General features: G+C 40.9%; 1 protein-coding gene across 2 annotated transcripts in view; it reads right to left on the reverse strand.

Moving 5' to 3' along the window:
• Positions 1–12848: 12848 nt before the first annotated feature.
• pth1r (parathyroid hormone 1 receptor) overlaps positions 12849–20430 on the reverse strand; it is a 66708-nt gene continuing 59126 nt past the window's right edge. For both annotated transcript variants that reach the window (XM_080777565.1, XM_080777564.1), the window contains exons 8-13: positions 18578–18638; positions 17253–17319; positions 16993–17087; positions 14963–15104; positions 13883–13924; positions 12849–13426 (exon numbers count right to left, since the gene is read on the reverse strand). In XM_080777565.1, coding sequence (XP_080633691.1) covers positions 13058–13426; positions 13883–13924; positions 14963–15104; positions 16993–17087; positions 17253–17319; positions 18578–18638 — 776 coding nt within the window. In that variant the 3' untranslated portion in view covers positions 12849–13057. The remainder of the gene's footprint in view (positions 13427–13882; positions 13925–14962; positions 15105–16992; positions 17088–17252; positions 17320–18577; positions 18639–20430) is intronic.

Genomic DNA, 20430 nt, shown 5'->3' on the forward strand with positions numbered 1-20430 from the left:
CAATGAAACCGCAGCATTTTTTAGGCCTTTATCTCTTTCATATAGCCCAGTTGACACCGGTGTTGTTCACACACACACACACACACACACACACACACACACACACACACACACACACACACACACACTGTACTGCTCAAGCACAAGTGATTCATAATCTATGAATGAGATATATAAACGAATGTAGTAAGTAATATAGGTTACTTACCGTAGCTACTTTATTAGATGGTAATGCATGCCATCATTTCTTCTCTGCTGTCTTGTGTTTTTTTCTATTTCTCTACCTGCTTGTTCCCGTTCTGTAAAATCTCTCATTAGCATATTAAAAAAAACTCTCTGTTCTGGCAACACTTGTTGTTCAGCTTTTCTTCATACTTATCTGCTATGTCGTGTCTCACATCAACAGCTTATAATATTATTTATTTAAAATAATTGCCAATAAGTGTTATGGACAATGTAATAAACCACAGGAGAGACAGCATTCACGTCACAACACAATATCCACTGGCATCACGGAGGGTTGAGCTAATACATTTAGCTAGTACATTTGAATAAATCCTGACCGTGTACTGTAAGTAATGAAGCATGCGGCTGGGGCTGGACTTATGGGGAGATGAAGTATACGTACAGCTGTTATGTACCATCTAATCCATTGGTTCCCATTCCCAACCGTTTTATACTGAAGTACCACCTCAGAAAATATTTGGCTCTTCAAGAACTGATGTTAAAATACAGACGTGTACCTGCCCTTTTTGTTCCATTCCCAAGCCAATAATGCTGCTGCTCTGACAAAACTGTCTGTCTAATCACTAAGCAGCATTAACTGATGATATTTCTAATTAATGCGTTCTCAAATCTTCTATTAATGGCTATGTGTGCTGCCATGCTCAATTCAGCATGGCTGGAGGGCCTTTCTCGGCACCGCCCCGCTCCCATTGTTTACATTGTGTTTAGGAACCAAGATGGCCGCAGCACCAGGAGGGGGTGGGGCGGAGGGGAGCGGGGCAGGGTCGACATATGCCCTTACTGGGCTGCAGTTATACATTCAGCCTGGGCACACCTGAACATCCATGCGTGGACAAAATAAGCTGTTGTCTCTTCCGGGTTTTTAGACAGCTGGTGGATGGAAATGAAGCTCCACCCACGCGGGAGAATGCCGCTGGGGCAAGCTGCTTTTCCGGGAATCTGGCCCGACGCGGCAATCTGCCGCGTGGGTGGAGCTTCATTTCCATCCACCAGCTGTCTAAAAACCCTGGAAGAGACACCGGCAGACAGCTTCTTTTGTCCGTGCATGGAATCCTAGGTGTGTTTATACGGATTCAGACACCTGACACCTGTCTTGTGTTTGAACACAGCTTTGATGGATGTGCTCTGCCCCACTCCCCCCCCCCCCATCAAACAAAAATGTTTAGTCAAACCATTGGGCTTCCATTGGAAATGCATTGGAGCGGCCATTAAACACAGACAACAAGACACAATGGGACACAATGGGCGGGACCGAGAAAGGCCCTTAGAATATTTCATTCCACTTTTGTCTTTTTTCTCCTTTTGGCGACTACTCTGTGTACACCTCTGTGTACCCAAGTACCACCAGTGGTACACGTACCAGTGGTTGGGAACCCCCAATTCTAATCAATAATGTCAAACATAACTCAATAACACCCGAGCACAACATTGCCTCTGCAATTTCCTAGCAGAGATTCTAAAAGTGTTGGTATTGTGTTTCTGGTAGCTTGATTTTCACCTTGAAAATCAGTTATTTACTACTACAGAGCATAAATGAGGCTTAAGCAAATATGCAAGCCTAATTACACCCTGGAGGGTGGAGTATGAAATATACAAGTGTGACAATTCAAATGACTTGATAGCTGTTGGAGAGTACAGTAGCTACATTGAGGAGTAGGCCTATAGGCTATTTTTACAAAAAAATCTCTTAATGTGACGAATATATGTCAAACTGTGTTATTAGTTTAAAACTCTAAGAACTGTCAAGAGCACATTGAAAAGCATGTGAGATTCTGTCATGACATGCCGTATATTTTATGTTCTATTTTTAAAGGTAGGTAGTAGGCTTTGTTCGTATAGTTTGTAAACACAGCATTCAAAGTCGGCCCGGCCCTCCTACCTGGCTCAACGACACCAATAGCAAATACCTACGGCACAATTGACTCCCAAAAATGTCTCGAATAAAGACAAATAAGAAAATACAGGCAGAGAGTAAGGTCTCTGCAGCCACACTCTTCTGGTGGGTCATAACTCATAACTGACGATTATTTATATTTGTATGAGTATTTACATATTTTCTTTTAAGACAGTCCTACTCACAAGCTTTAACACATCACACCTGACTCTAGTAGTGAACAGCAAATATCCTCAGGTAAGCGTGGCTTCGCAGACAGTGCATACAGCTGGGTGTTTGCTGCAGTCTATCAAACAATAGAACAAAATGGAGGCTTAACTAGCCGGATGTACAGTAGACATGACTGACTTTTTGAATGTCACACTCATTTCTTCACCCTAACAGGAGCTCACACAAAAGAGCATTTTCAATTGTGTTCAGTTATGGTTGCATCTAATCTAAAGTGTGCCATTCAAAGGGCAATAAAGAGCCAATTTCCCCATCATAAGCGATATCGGTTGCAGATAATATGGCACATAAAAGGAATATTGTAGCAGTGATGTTGTAAAGAAAGATCTTTCGGCTCTCCTTCCCATCACACGCACGCACAGATTGCTTTTCTCTTTCAAAGGAAAAATACATCTATCAATGTAAACACATTATGAGGATGTGGACATATTCATATTATGCTCATTCATGCTCGTCACCTTTTTTTTTTACCACATACCTTCTGCTGCTAAAGTACACACATACATTATGCAGCCAAGCCTCATGAGAAGAACCACACAGTGAAATGTTCAAGTGTTAATGTAACCCTGAGTGTGTTAAAATGGACTCAAATGGACCATTACCCCAGAAGCAGCGAGTGCATACTGTACGTACTGGTCCAAGTTTCTTTATCAAGCTCTCAAAGTTGTCACTCTGAAACACATATTTCTCACACATGTCACTGAAGGGTATGGGAGAGTTGAGTGTCAATTGGGGGTCATGGCATGATGATTCCCACTTGACAGAGTTGCAAAGAGGGTTTAGGGGTTTGCTTTATTGGTCTCACTGCTTCCCCCTCAGGAATCAGACGCAGATTATGAAAACTAGTAAGCGGAACCAGTCCTACACCCAATCGTAAAGCTTGAATTAACCACTTTGAAACTGGCGTTCCTTTTTTGGGTGTGTCAAGGTTTTTTTTTGCAAATGTCACACTTTTTAGAAAATAGATCTACAAGCTATAGCTGACGTGCGACACATCACATTGTGAGCTAATAGATTTGCTATTTTCGCCGTGTGACACCTCCGTACGATGAAGTTTGAAATAGGACTTAAGTGGTTAATGAGGAACAGTTGCGCATTTTCATTTTGTGGTCCGTTGAACTGACTTCAACGGAACTGACTTCCTGAAGGGTGTGAATACAAAGTACATTCAGTTGATATGTCATACAGCATATCCCATCCACAGATGTGAGGGCTGACATTTATTCCAAATATTGCACATATATCATTTTTATGTACCGTCCCTTTCAAAGTAATCTTCCCCAGATGACATGCATTTGTCCCAATGTTTCCTGACACTTTTGTAAGCTTCAAGCTTTTATGCATCACATCAGATGGTTGAAATGTCATCAAATCTCTGTACTTTCAGCGTAGAGTTTTGGGATCAGAAAAACATCACACACGGTGAGATTGGGTGAATAAAGAGGGTGTGGTATGACTGGTATACTGCTACCCTAATAGACACACAGGGGGTACATGAGCACATGGCCGTTCATTCGTGCTCTATCTCCGACCAAACCACACTTCCACCACACATCTCTCTATGCAAAATAAAACCTGCACACTCCCACAAAACATATAGACTACATTGCATTCGCCAAAAATGTCTTATTTACTGTTTAAATATTACTTTTCTGACCTAATAGACAGGGGGTACATGAGCACATGGCCGTTCATTCGTGCTCTATCTCCGACCAAACCACACTTCCACCACACATCTCTCTATGCAAAATAAAACCTGCACACTCCCACAAAACATATACATTGCATTCGCCAAAAATGTCTTATTTACTGTTTAAATATTACTTTTCTGACCTAATAGACAGGGGGTACATGAGCACATGGCCGTTCATTCGTGCTCTATCTCCGACCAAACCACACTTCCACCACACATCTCTCTATGCAAAATAAAACCTGCACACTCCCACAAAACATATAGACTACATTGCATTCGCCAAAAATGTCTTATTTACTGTTTAAATATTACTTTTCTGACCTAATAGACAGGGGGTACATGAGCACATGGCCGTTCATTCGTGCTCTATCTCCGACCAAACCACACTTCCACCACACATCTCTCTATGCAAAATAAAACCTGCACACTCCCACAAAACATAGCTGTCTGCCTTCCTGCCTGTCCAATTGTCCATGAGTAGCTGTCTGCCTGCCTGTCCAATTCTCCATGAGTAGCTGTCTGTCTGCCTGTCTATGAGTAGCTGTCTGACTGCCTGCCTGTCCAATTCTCCATGAGTAGCTGTCTGTCTGTCTGCCTGTCTATGAGTAGCTGTCTGTCTGCCTGCCTGCCAGCCAGCAAGTTGGTTAACAGAAATTAAATTGTTATGGCTGAGTAAAATAAAATACAATAAACACAATTTGCCTGAAAATAGATTACCCAGCTATGACCTTTTTCATGAAAAAAAATGAGTAGTGATATGGCTGACTGAGTAAAATAAAACAATCTACCTGAAAATAGATAGCTATAAGTGAAGAGCAATTTCCACAATTTCCGCAATTACCATTTCCGCAATTTACATTTCCGCAATTTCCTCAATTTCCATTTCCGCAATTTCCATTTCCACCATTTCCGCAATTTCCGCAATTACCATTTCCGCAATTTCCGCAATTTCCATTTCCTCAATTTCCATTTCCACCATTTCCGCAATTTCCGCAATTTCCATTTCCATTTCCAACTATTAATGGCAGCTGGGTTTCATCATTCAAATAAAATAGAATTCTGTCCGTTTAGCTATAAAATTATGTCAGGGAATAGGGATACACAGTATATGTCTTTCATTTGCATTGCATCTCCCCCCCTCCCCAAGCTTTTATTTTCGTTCGAGTAATAGTACAACTCTAATAGTATTACTTAATACTTATAATAATGTAATTAAAGATAACTTAATTCAGATTTATTTGTTTTTATTTCATTTTCCAGAATTTTTTTTCTTCTTTTTTTTAGATTTTCATTGGTGGGCCAGTCATAATTAACCTGACGCTGCCAGATCCAAAAAGCTTGCTACACAAATTTGTTTCACAGCTTATTTGGATCTGGGATCGCGGAAGCAAATTCGATGACGGGGCTGTTCCTTTTTTTCAAGATACATGGTAGATGATTGGATGGGAGCGTCTGTCTATCACCGTGTGGGCGTGCAAACACAACCAATCATATCGACGTGTCTATATACCGTCACATCCGCATCCCGCCTTTAGCTCACGCTGATTGGTTCGGTACGAAGCAGATCTGACTCAGGGCTCAACTCCGTCAGAGATCCCAGATGAGTGTTGTGTTGGGGAATATGTTTCCGCAATACCGCCCTCATCTGGCAGCGTCAGGTTAAGTCATAATGGTCCCGCGGGCCTGATGTGGCCCGCGGGCCTGAGGTTGAGTATCACTGGTATAGGGTATATAGCTGTATAGGGTACTCAAAATGTCCAGGTTCACAATGGGGCTCTATGGGCTGGCAAGTAGACTGTATTGTACATGCCAGCCAGGGAATATATAAACTGCAGAGGTTATATACTGTAGTACACTTGGCTGGAATATAATGAGTCATGACTTCATGAATGAAGAACGATGGTAATTCAATAATGCCACACAAAAACATGACGTTCTACAAGGCAATAGGCACATCATTAATGCGTTATGACCAGAAGTCATCAATAATGTCCGACCGTGTAAGACGGACAAAATGTGGCAAAGACTTGGCCTTGGAATTGCCTTGTCAACATTTTAGATTTTCTACACACCATTATAATGTTCTTATTTTGATCATACTACCCAATTACTGAATGTCAAGACTGTAGGTTTTCTTCAGAATATGTATTTATATGATACTATGACACTACTATGGCACATTATGAGTCCGCTAGTACTAGTTGCTCTCAAATTTATTTCCATTGATACTCCCATAACGCTGAAGAATGGAAATGGAAACAAATCATAGTTACAAACCTTTTATGGACATTCAGAGCTGGCTCTCTATGCGTTTCTAATAATGTCATATGACACTCAAAGAGTCTATAGTCAAACACCCACAAAGCTTACTGCAGTCACAGCAGCCTAGCTGTAGCTGATGACGGTTGTGCATATGATACCAATGAATGATGCACATTAATGCATTTTCAAGGCAACATGTTCTTGAACAAATTAAAAACCTGTGATGCCTGTAAAGCAGCACTCATGGCGCCATGGACATATCTGTAGGCTTCCGCAGATGAGAGTGAATCAATACAGATACTGGGGTGTGTGTGTGTGTGTGTGTGTGTGTAGCAAATCGATACTGGGATGAAGGTCAAAATAAAACATTACAATGGATAGATTAATTTATAGATAAAATATACAGCAGTGATTCATCCTACACATTGCAAGAGATGGCCAATCAACTACATCTTAAAATACAGAAATGGGTCCTATATCGGCATCCTATCGGATCAAATCAGTTCCTGACAGAAATGATCCTTAGTCTGCCTACTTACTACAAGATCTTCCTCCACACCGCTGATTCAAATCAGCACCATGTAATCCCCATACAGAGATTGGGTACATCCAGACAAATGAGACGTAAGTGTCAAGAGGCCTCAAGAAAGCATTTCCAATGGAAGTCACATGGTTTGACACAACATTTTTGTTGTATGGCTTTCGGCTGTGTTTTGACTGCCCCGGCCCCTCCCCCTCATACAACAAAAATGTTGTGTCAAACCATGTGACTCCCATTGGAAATGAATTGCGAGCTTGCATCAGTCAATAAGTCTCATGCATCAGCTAGCTATACATCAATCTGTTGTGAAGGTGTGAGTCAGGCGGCCTAACACACAACGCAGCAGACAAGCATGATCACTCACAGTCACAGACTCACACTCACGGCTTGACGGGGAAGACCCGTTTGCAACGTTAATAATCATATATATATATTTGGGACACACACACACACACACAACATAGACAGCCCGCGCAAACGGCTGCGAAGTGCGAGAATGTGACACACAAACATGTCACTACAATAATAATCATACTAATATGGGGGGGGGGGGGGGTGCACAGCAGCAACAGCAGCCAGTAAAGCATTCATACTCCAGTTTTAGGTGATAAGGTGACCACCTATCAGCATGAAGAGAACCGGCCCCACATGGACCACATTCTAATCTAGTGTCTGAAGGCTCTAAGAATAATAATAATCTTGGACGCCATCTCGAAAACGACGCTTTTCCAGAATGCACATTTTCCTAGATTGTTGTTACCAGAATCCATTGAAATACCTTTTGTATCAAGGTTTTTGGGTTAAAACATATTGACCAATTAATTCCTATTACCATAGGAAGCACCGAAGCAGGGAAACCAGGAAGCACCAGTAAAAGTAGCATTACTCTATGTAGAAATAGTGCAGAATGATTTTAACTTAACTTCTGTATTTCTCAAAATGTGCCAAAAAATCTTTGAAAATAGCAGATCTACAACCTCACAAGTTTGTATAAAGTATAAAATATGGCTTAATTTCATGGTTAATGCATATTTTGTAATAATCTAAATCTACCAACTTGTAACTAGCACATTTGAGTATTCATATAGACACTGAAGACACTTCATATAGGCACTTGCTCCACTTGTTTATCTGTTGGATTTGGATATTACCGTAAGTAGCCTTTGATTAAAATAAAACAACAACATAATGAAGTAACATTATTCCGGTAGTGTCTCAGCCCCAGATATCCACGCTTTGGGGGCGAGCTATCCACGGCTTGGGGCGAGCCGTCTTCACTTTTCGCGGGGGCGAGTTGGCAAAGGGGCGAGATGACCTGTTACCCTCAGCCCTGCGGCTGCTATTGCCTTTAAGGCGTCTTACTGGTATAGTGGAGTAAAAAGTAACCGGTTTAACCGTTTGTGAGGACTGAAGTCTTTCTGTTGTATCGTTACAGCTGTGAAGCCGGTGGAAAAAGTGGAGGTGGAAACCGTCTCCGAGGAGGTGGAGGAAAAAGAAAAGAAGAAATCCAAGAAGAAAAAGAAAGAGGCCAAAGAAGAGGAAGAAGAAGTAGTAGAGGAAGTAGAAGAGGAGGAAACCAAAAAGAAAAAAGGAGGCAAGAAAAAGTGAACTGCTCACAAAATGAACTCTGCCGCGCCGTTCATGGACAACTTTTGCAAAAGGACATTTCATATTTTGCACCTGCGATTTTTCAGTATTTTTTTCAAAGAAATATTTTTGTATGATAATGTATATAAATAAAATAAAAATAAAATAAAAACATGTCAGCTAACATGTATCAAAAACTTTCTGACCACAAAAATATCCATCCGGCAAATAATGCAACATTTATTGTCTTCCTTACCGTATACGGATGAACTTTAGAGGCCAGAACACATCTTAATTTTTTTTATTCCAAGTTTACATTTACATTACACTTACATCAACTTGCCTAAATCAATATGGCATGATAACAAGATTACCGGTATGTTTGAAATAGTCTGCATCTTAAGCATAATCATGCGAAAGACCACTTTCTATTTCTCCGAGTACATTTCAATATGAGATAAATAAAGAAAATTAAACATATATTTTACTTCTATGAGAGGTATTTGTAAAAAAAAAAAAAGAGAAGAAAGAAACAATACAACATTAGCTCTATTAAGATTGGCCTTACTTTACACTCAGTTCCAAAACACAATCAATTTACATGATACAATCAGAACAAAATACTGTTATTGGTACTGGTTACTGGTATTAAAGTGCTCAAATATTAATGTCCATACGTTTTATGAGGGAATATGGGAATCACACTAAAGATATTTATGTTCTGAAATTGTCTGCCCTCAACAAAAGAAAGATATTTATAAACTGCCTGACTGTGTTGCCTACATAACACTGACCGAAAATCCCAAGCTTCCTTACCCAGTGCGAATGAGTGACAACTTGCCACTTGGAGAGTAAAATCTACAGCCTGAAGCGTAATTTATACTCGTAGCACAATGGAACACATTGTTTATTTGTTAGCTTGTAGATCAGTTATGTTTTGACAACCTTGCCCGATAAGAGTATACAGTAGGTAGGCCTATATTAAGCTTAACAGCTGAACTCATACATTGTGTTCATTAAACTAGAAGACAGGGAGTAAAGCACATTATAACTATGGTTTTGTTTATTTTTACTTACTTGCTACATGTGTCAAACTTACATCTTGCTAGCGTTTTACACACGGACACTAGATGTAAGGGAGGGCTATTCTAATAAATACATTTACTATTGGGGCTAAAAGAGAAGTCCTTCAGCTGTATTCTTAAATGTATTACCCAGTCCAGTTTATTATAACAGGAGGAATGATATTTTGTCATTTGAAAGTGAAGTAGGCAACATGTGATCATTTTGATTCCAATGAAATATTAGCAACATGAAACGGTTTGCCTCAGTCAGTCTTTTCCACCATTGTGGGCTTCAGCCACCTGCAATTAGCGTTCCACTCAAGTCGAGTCATGTCCCAGCCACGGCCCGCGGCCAGTCCAAGTCCCCATGGAAATGTTCAAGTCCAGTCCAAGTCTAGGTCTTAAAATGCCAAAACACACTCCCCGGAATTCCTCTTGTGATATTTAGTTTTAGGTGCAGTGTGGTTCAATTTGTCTTTCTTGGTGGCCCAATAGTGCTCATGGCTGATTCAGTGTGTAGAAGTCTATATGTATAAGCTTTGGGCAAGACAAGCCAATTATCTTTTCGAACATTTCTAAAAAAGGTCAAAACTGTTGTGAGAAAACAGCATGCAGGATGTCAAAGTTCCTTTAAATTGATTCTAATGAAAAAAAGGTCAGATTAGTTAGATCTGCATAAATTGTTTAAGTCACTTGTTTTTCACTTAAATTCTATTATATTCACTAGTACAATACTGCTTCAACTAATAGTTATGAGCTATATGTCCTGCCTTAGCAGTTTTATTACATGTTTGTGTAGAAGCAAGTGTGGTTAATGTCTACTGTAACTGTAGAGTTTGCCTTGCTCTCCGAGACCATAATGGCTCCTGTTCTGGCTAATTACAGCAGTTCTAAGCAAACCGGCAGGTGGACTTCTACCTCAAAAGCTGAGTCCATTCCATTTCTCTTTAAACTTCATCTTCACAGTCAAAATACTGAGATTTTGACTATGTAGGGTGATAGTACAGTGTTCTGTGAGGCACCATACAGCTATCACATAAAATCCAAACAGACCTGTCAACAGATCACACAGTACAGTAAAGGTGAACAGTATTTAGCTGGCTGTTTAACAACATAATACTAGTATACATGAACAAAACAAAAACAACCTGGAGGTTAAGTAGGATAAGAAGAGAGACAGCTTTAGAGCCAGAAAATGATGGACATAATTTTGGCACATTTGTGGTCCAGTAGGAAATATTGAAGACTTGGTAGCTCAGAAATTATAGCTTCATTGTGAGAAAGCCGTAATTGCTGATAATTAGTTGTCTGCAACATTTTGGTGACAGGTGGCCTCTCGCTCGAGACACTTTTGAGTCTAAAGTCAATTACCATTTAAGTCAGAGTAGTTAGCAAGTCAGTCATTTTCCTCTCCATGGAGGCTGAGAATGTCAACCCACGCAAAGCTCACCAGCCATTTTCCTCTTTTATGATGCTGTTGAAACCTTTCATTAGACATACTGTATTAGCACTGCAAAAAATACTGTGCAACTCATTCTGCTGTTTCTTCTTTGGTATACGAGGAATGTGCCCTAATCTGTAAACCATGAAATCAATACAAATAGCCACACTTTCTGTAATATTAGATATAAAATGCACAGGACACAACATTTTAAGACCGGTGAATCACTTGAAAGACAAAATATTATGTACAGAATCTGATACACGCTGTACTAAAACATGCAGTTGCATGAAGGAATAAATTAAACAAAGTCATTTTGGAATAAACTGACTAACTAAACTTGTTAAGATATTATTTTCACAGAACAGATATTCAGTTCTTTTAGTGAACCCCCCACTGAGCATGTTTTAGTCTAATAGACGTCTAAAAATGGGCTAAAAATGAAAGTTTGTTAGTGGTTTAGGCTTAGATTAGAAGTTGAAACAACGTTGACTATATATACGTTTAAAAAACGGCTAATCGACGTCTAGGCTAAGCTTACCGCTTAAAGACTTTAATTTTTAGACCATTTTCAGACGGACGACTAATAGACGACTATTGCACGGACATGTGAAAACTAAGGTATTTTTTTTTAATGCTTCATTACATTTTTGATTGAAAGTTAATCTCCCTTAACTGTCAATGTGTTCATCAGTTTTACTGTAGACTATATACAGTACGGAACATTTCCAATAATCTGTAGCTAAAAACAAAACAAGAAACACTTTCAGTACCTGTACATCAAAACATAGTTTGAATACATAAACATGAACACGTTTAGCTCACAACTAGAATGGATTTATCATCTTTGTAAACATTGTGACTTCTATTCATATGTATACATATCATATATATACAAAAAAAAGCAGCAGAACACTGGACCATATGTAAAATATTTTGTGTGCTATTCTTTCATAATTTATATACAAAGTCTCGCTTGGATCTGTTGTGGAATTTGAGAATTTCGTGGAATCCTCTCTAAGTAACACCCCATTGGACAATAATATAAACATTTACTGTAACTTGTGTTTTTGAGTGCTTTGCCTTGAAAAGACAACGTGATACCATATCGGATGTTGCCTCTGTACCACTAAACCCCCTATAGGGAAATACGTTATAATACTGTTGGTTTATAGCATTATAGCATTATGTCACCAAATATTGACATAGAAAACAGAAAATCTAATAATGAACAATCATGAAATCCATTAACACTGAATGGGTGAACGCCAAATACTATACAAACATATGGAAATCATTTAGTCGTAAGACCACCCCGCCCATATGCTGGCCACACTAAAACACCACTTCAACAATAATAACGCAATAATGGAGGGACTTCAATTACCTGAGTCTTGTTCCCTTTTTACACTGGATCTGAATTGAGTCCATGCAGAGGAATTGAAATGCCACACTAACGTAGAGACTTACAGTTTCCTCCGAACTAAACGCAATTGTACTGACGTTCTGTACATGTAGCCCCATTAGCCAACTCACCTGAGCTGACACGTTGCAGACGTGCCCTTTCAATCCGACGACAGGTGCGCTGCGTCGTGCTCAGCTCGGCGTGCTCAACAGGAGGGGATTAAGACAGATAATGAACCCCCGAGTCTGTTGAATAATAAGACAATAACTGAGTAAAGTAAAATAACACAAAAGCACTTTTGCCAGTGGAAAACAATTAGGTGACGCCAGTCTATTTTCTGTTTTCACACATTCAGTATGTTAGGTAGTGGGTGATAAGTTGATGGCAGTATTTGCTACAACAGAGAAGGTCATCATTGCCCCCCCCCCCCCTCCCCCCTCATAAAGGTGGCCCACTTTAAAACAGTGATGCCCCCCTTCCTTTGCCTTGGAGCCTCATCAGTCCAAAAAGAATGTCCAGGCGCGATTCACAGGAGAAGAAAAAACACAAATGGCAGTGATGACGGTCGGACATGTACAGTATGTAGTCGACTTCTTCGGAAAACAGAGAGAGAGACGATGACCCCCCGACTGTTCCATGTCAATGTCCTTCACATGGCCGCCATGCTGTATAGGCCCGGGGTGTATACAGAGGAGGTCACATGACCGTCTCCCTCTCCTCCTCCACCACGGGAGAAGGTTTGTCCTCCTCGGCGGGCCTCGTGTGGGATGAGCGCTCCTCTTCCGGGATGTGGAGCTCCTGCCCCGCCGACGACGGCATGGAGTTCTCGGAGACGGAGCCGTTCTTCACGTACCCCGGGAGGTTCCGGTGCCCGTTGACGGGCGCGGGTCCCAGCCGCGCCGTGAGGTGGACGGCCAGCGGGCCGCCCCGGGCCGTGACGTTGGTCACGCTGGTGTGCGACACCATGGGTCCATAGCTGTACGTGTTGCTGCCGCTCCGAGCCTTCCTTTTGAAGTCCAGAGCTAGTGTCCTCCTGCTCCAAGACTTCTTGATCTCCGCTTGGACCTTAGGAGAATTACGACAAGTCATACCGTAAAAATATGCATATAATTATTGTCCGGGTTTTACCGTCTCTGATGACAATCATTGTCAGTGTGTGTGGTTGTTCTTTGTTTACTTTGGACTGTCTTTCTACCTGTTTATCCCAATCTAGGCCTAACGTAGAAATTAAAAAATCAAGTTTTCTAAATCATGACAATTTTCGGAAAGATTTGAGGCACATTTGTACGATTTTAAAAAAATAGCTAAATTATAACATTTTGTTTAAAACACCAAAAGGGGTTCCCACCCAAAATGGGTTATATGATCGTAGTAAAGGGCTTCAAACGTTCTTTGAAATACTTCTAATGTAAGCAAGATGCTATACAGTACGAACTAAGTTGTATTCTTTATTTTCATTGGGCCTCATATTACAAGCGTAGACTTATGTACAAAACGTAAAATGCTGGCAAAAGTTCCTACCTCCCCATTGCAGAAGCAGTAGATAATTGCGACGAATAAACCCTGGAAAAGAAAACAAATGTCAGTCGTTCCAACTCATACGGCACGTGAGTTATGCTGTATCTGTTATAGTGGTCATTAACTCCTCACTGCCCACACTAGCAGCAGCATTTAAAAAAAAAAATACTGTACACACTGTACAGAACCCCAGAAGGGTTAACATAAACACAAGTATGTACTTTTAGTATGCAGATTACAATAGGTGATATTGTGTCCTACATAGGTTGAGGCCTCCTCGTATAAGCACTTCCCCTTTTCTATATTTGTATATTGTATTGTTTCTTTATACTGTGTTAAATACATAAATAAAATAAAAAAGAAATCCGGTGTGTCTCAGGAATGGACTCGTAATAACTGAATAAAGGAGGTCATAATGGCCTGACAAGGTGTAACTTGACGAAATGCCGTCTCCCATCATGCATTCCGAGTTGCTCCAGCGCCTTCTTTGTTCACGACATTCCCATCCCTGGTCTACATACAGCACCATATTTGAGGCCCACCCCTAAATACTCACTCTCACACGTGTTTTTTTTTTCCTTCGTTTAGTGTAGTTAGTCAGACAGGGCAGCCCACTAAGACAGACGCACGTTTTTATTTCTGGCATGGATGTCATTATAGGCAAAATAATTCCAGAAATGGAAAATAAAAATAAATTCCAAAAAGATATTTTTGAAATAGGGTCCATATCAATCCTAGTCCAACTTCATTTATAGAGCAATTATAAGGGACATAATTACGAACACAAAACAAGTTGCAACTCAAATAAGGATCATAAAACACAAATAAGGTTTATGTGTTTTATGATTAAGCCTCATCCTGGGGACAACCGAAAGCAGCTTTGCCTGCTGATCTCAATGACCTTGAGGGGACTAATAATTTACGGAGGCGATTTAAGTGGTTAAATCCCGGATAAGCTCTGCTGCCGGTGTTCATTGAAGACTTCAGGGAGAGAAATCAACGTGTGGACTAACAGGACATGGGGTTCATATACTTCATTAAAGTCATGTCTGGCTCACTGCTGTGTGGCACCGTCGGTCTCACCTGAAAGGAGTTGAACAGCATCTCGTAGTGCATCTGGATCTGCCACGGTATTCCAGACACCTCCGTGTACGGCATGCCCATGAACACGATATAGTGAACGCCGAATAGTGGCATGAGCACCAGTGTTGACTTTAAAAGTTTTCTGCGAGTTAAAAAAGAAGAATGAGCACGGATATTATTATTATTATTATCGCTGCAACAAAAAAGGCTTTGTTTCAAATCCCTATGACTGACATGAAGACAGTACAGAGATCTGAAAATTGGTGTTAATGAGTTCCACTTTCTATGTTCTAGAAATCCAGAAGCTGCATTTAAAAAAAATATGTATATAATTTTTTTATCCCACGATTTTGTAACCCATTTTTCACCCCTGTGTCAATTATCTAATGTGATCCTGGGCTCTACACACCCTCCGCCAACCTGGGGAGAGCAACGGACTTGAACTCATGCTTCCTTCATGCATGAGTGTCCAAGTTGCTCATTTACACCTGCCAGGGTGTAAAGGAGTTTCCCTGGTTGGACGTATAGCGCGTGGACGGAACACGTTATTCCAACCAGTTCCTTTCCCCTCCATCAGGCACCCCGGCTGACCAGGGGGAGGCAGTTTGGAAGCTGCATTCTGAATGATCTTCAGTATGTAGAGTCTGATAGAGACCGGAGATTAAAAAGGCAGTAAACTATTTTTTTAAATGCATGAGGATTTACAAGAGGCTTCATTCACTAGTTGAGGCAATTGGTGATAATAAGGGCCTTTCTCGGCCCCGCCCCTCTCCCATTTGTTTATATTGTGTTTAGGATCCAAGACGGCCACACAGCACCAGGAGGCGACACATACCAAAGCCTACACGGGTTATGCAGTCGACACGCTGTGATTGGCCAGTCGCTGTGATTGACAGCCTAAACCTAACCCTAACCTCAGTAAAACTATACCTAAACCTAACCCTAACCTTAACCTCAAGAAAACTATACCTGAACCTAACCCTAACCTTAACCTCAAGAAAACTATACCTAAACCTAACCTTAACCTCAAGAAAACTATACCTAAACCTAACCCTAATCCTAACCTTAACCTCAGTAAATTTTACTTGCCCGGGGGCGTGGTTATAAACACAACCCGTGTAGGAATTAGTATGTAGCCACCAGGAGGGCGGGCAGGGTTGACATATGCCCTTACTGGGCTGCATTCAAGACACTTTAGGCTGTATTTTTCGTGTCTTAAGTACCAGGTCTTATTCCCTAACTTGAGTAAACTAAAGACCTGGAGGCGTGATCAATGACATTTGGCTATTCTGAGTGGCCAAAGAGCATTGATCACGCCTCCAGGTCTTTAGTTTACTCAAGTTAGGGAATAAGACCTGGTACTTAAAGGGACACTTCACCCTTTTTGCAAAAAAATATATGTTAATGACGTTTAGAAGCTTTAGTTCACTTTCCTGGCGGTATTTATGTGTGTAATATGTGGTTTTAGATATTTTAGATTGTAGCAGTGAGCCTGTTGTCTCTGATGTCATGGACACTGGTCTCACTACCTTCCTGGACTACAATTCCCATAATTCTTTGGTGCACTGCTCCTCCTTGTGGATAGGGGGGAGAGCTGTCTTACTGAGACAACATGTAGTCCAGGAAGGAAGTGAGCCCAGTGTCCATGACATCAGAGACAACAGGCTCACTGCTACAATCTAAAATATCTAAAACCACATATTACACACATAAATACCCCCAGGAAAGTGTTCTAAAGCTTCTAAACATCATTAACATATATTGTTTTGCAAAAAGGGTGAAGTGTCCCTTTAAGACATGCAAAATACAGCCCTTTGTGTCTGACACCTGACTTGTGTCTGAACACAGCTTTGATGGATGTGTTCATTTATTCCATAGTATAAACCTGCGTTTAAATGTTTAAAACACTAAAACATTCCAGGCGACTAAAAACGAAATGAAAACTATTCAAAGGACTATGACAAAAAAAAAAAAAAAAAAACGAAATACAAAATTTGATGTCAAAAATCAACACTGCACGGTGACGGTACCTGTACTGTTGTCTAGTGTCGCATCGTCCAGCGTTCGTTTCCCGTAGTTTCGTTGCCAAGACTCGGATGATGTTCAGAAATAGCACAAAATTGACCTGGGAAAAAGAACAGGAAGGCACACGATGATGTGAGTGTGTCAAACGCGATGAGGTTCAATCAAAAAAAGCCCATTACTTGACAGGTGCTGCAAAAAGATAATACAGTTTTAGCCCTGTCTGCGGGGGGGGGGGAGGACGTCAGGACGTCAGGAACGTACTTACCACCGTGGCTGTGAGAATCGGCACTTGAACTATCCATTTTAAACTGCCTGCACTCAGGTCCCAACACCTGCATTGGATAAAACAACAACACACTGTAGATCACCAGAGTATATAACACAAAGTCACGTGAGGCGTCAGACTGCTTGAGATTGTTTTGTTTTGTTTTCCTTTTTATTTTCTGTTAACCCATTCTGACCGGGCACCCATTTTGGTGTTGGCATCATGTTATGCTTTAGCTATTGAAAAATAGCAGATCTACAAGCTCATATCGCACCACCGAGTGGCGCGATACGAGCTTGTAGGTCTGCTATTTTTGAAAAATTCGAAGAACGACTGACATTTTTAGAAACTGATCTCAGGTCAGAATGGGTTAATCAGACCAGTGTGTGTCCCGTGGAAACCTCGTATGAATCTGATCTCAGGTCAGAATGGGTTAATTACCTTGTATTGACTGTATGCTTGTGGACCCTCTCGAAAACGAGATATTGTATCTCAAGGGGTATTAAAAAAAAAAAAAAAAAATCAGATTACTGTGGTAATCTGATTGGCCACCTGTTTCACTGTTGATTGAGTCTAATACCACCTTTTTTTTCCACCAAGCCAAAAATGACTTTGAGTTCTCTCAAAATGTCTAGACTTGTCATATAACAGTAAAGGAGACCATTACGGTTAAAAGTGGGCTCCTAAAACATTTCTGTTATTGTAAAGGGCCATATACTGTACGTCAAAACATCTCACTGTATTTTCCCATTAATGGTCTCCGGTCATTCAAATGTTTTCTCCAGGGAATAATTTCAGAAAGATTGCTCAAAATCACTACAAACTTTAAATATCTCTCTCTCTCTCTCTATATATATATATATATATATATATATATATAGAGAGAGAGATATTTAAAGTGGTATATATATATATATATATATATATATATATATATATATATATATATTAAAACAAACTGTATTATATAGTATTAAAACATAACTTGGTTAACGTTGGTTTAACTATCTGAAGCAAGTTTCATTAAGCCTACGTAAGAAATAAATGACATCCAGTGGCTTTCTCAAAAAAGGAACCAACAACGGTAATTGCTTGGGGGAATAGTTGGTAATAGTGTATAGTGCATACTGTGAGTCATAGTCAACAGGCTATATATGCCAGATGATTGTTTGTTGGCTTGATAATAGAGTGCAATTTGGGAAATGGTCAGAAATAGCATATCTACGTCGTGATGCGACCGCGTTGTGAGCTTCTGGTTCTTCTGCCTGACAGTGGTGGATATACAATGTTGAATTTGGTACGTGTGTGCGTACAGTATTACTCACTCTGTGTCTGCCAAGGTAGCTCTAACACTCGCCCAGACTGTCACAAACATAGCCGGAACACCTGAGGATGAAATTTAATATTATATTAGGGAAATAATGGAATAGAGGAACTAAACATTTAACCACTTTTCGTGTGGCGAACATTTGTCAGAATCTTCAATCTGTTACGACATGTCCAAAAGAGACAACATGTAGTCCAGGAAGTATAAGTGAGACCAGTGTCCATGACGAGATGACCATTTTACGCAGAGCCTGGGAGTCGATGGTCACTGAGGGGGGGGCGCTTGTTTTACAGGCGACCGGATTAAGGTTGGTGAGGGGTCCGTTAAAACGACTGGATTAAGGTTGGTGATGGGTCCTTTAAAACGACCGGATTAAGGTTGGTGAGGGGTCCGTTAAAACGACTGGATTAAGGTTGGTGATGGGTCCTTTAAAACGACCGGATTAAGGTTGGTGAGGGGTCCGTTAAAACGACTGGATTAAGGTTGGTGATGGGTCCTTTAAAACGACCGGATTAAGGTTGGTGAGGGGTCCGTTAAAACGACTGGATTAAGGTTGGTGATGGGTCCTTTAAAACGACCGGATTAAGGTTGGTGAGGGGTCCGTTAAAACGACTGGATTAAGGTTGGTGATGGGTCCTTTAAAACGACCGGATTAAGGTTGGTGAGGGGTCCGTTAAAACGACTGGATTAAGGTTGGTGATGGGTCCTTTAAAACGACCGGATTAAGGTTGGTGAGGGGTCCGTTAAAACGACTGGATTAAGGTTGGTGAGGGGTCCGTTAAAACGACCGGATTAAGGTTGGTGAGGGGTCCTTTAAAACGACCGGATTAAGGTTGGTGAGGGCTCCGTTAAAACGACCGGATTAAGGTTGGTGAGGGGTCCGTTAAAACGACCGGATTAAGGTTGGTGAGGGCTCAGTTAAAACGACCGGATTAAGGTTGGTGAGGGCTCCATTAAAACGACCGGATTAAGGTTGGTGAGGGGTCCGTTAAAACGACCGGATTAAGGTTGGTGAGGGCTCAGTTAAAACGACCGGATTAAGGTTGGTGAGGGCTCCGTTAAAACGACCGGATTAAGGTTGGTGAGGGGTCCGTTAAAACGACCGGATTAAGGTTGGTGAGGGGTCCTTTAAAACGACCGGATTAAGGTTGGTGAGGGCTCCGTTAAAACGACCGGATTAAGGTTGGTGAGGGGTCCGTTAAAACGACCGGATTAAGGTTGGTGAGGGCTCAGTTAAAACGACCGGATTAAGGTTGGTGAGGGATGCGCTGCTCCATGCTTGCGGCTATGGTTAGGGTTTGAGGTAGGTTGTCGTTCGGTAGTAGCCGGTGCTGTAAAACAAGCGTCCCGTCAGGCTCTGCGCTTAAAATATCTAAAACCACGTATTACCATTACTATTATACTATTACACGCATAAAGACCCCCCCGGGAACGTGTTCTAAATCTTCTAAACGTCATTAACATTAATATATGTTTTTTGCAAAAAGGGTGAAGTGTCCCTTTATCCAAATAAGGTGTCTGCACTGATACCGAAGCTTTAATAACACTAATAATGAAGCTCTAAGAATAACAGGAACATGGACATAACAGTGTGATACGATGTCATTTAGCTAATTATGTCACTTAGATCATTGCAGCGAGGACAGTGTGCACCACAGCATCCACATTGTATGCGCTGTGCTTATAGAAAGAACACGCACAGTGTGTACAATGCAGGAGCTGGAAAGCATGCTTTTCCAAGTTTTCCTGATGATCAGTTTGCCCCACTGTGCTCCGTTATACTTGGGGTTCATTTATCTATCAATTTATCTATTTACTATGAAAACTACTATATATGCTACACAGGCACAC

The sequence above is a fragment of the Protomyctophum bolini genome, assembly GCF_963924005.1.
Source record: "Protomyctophum bolini genome assembly, chromosome: 12".
NCBI classification, from domain to species: Eukaryota; Metazoa; Chordata; class Actinopteri; order Myctophiformes; family Myctophidae; genus Protomyctophum; species Protomyctophum bolini.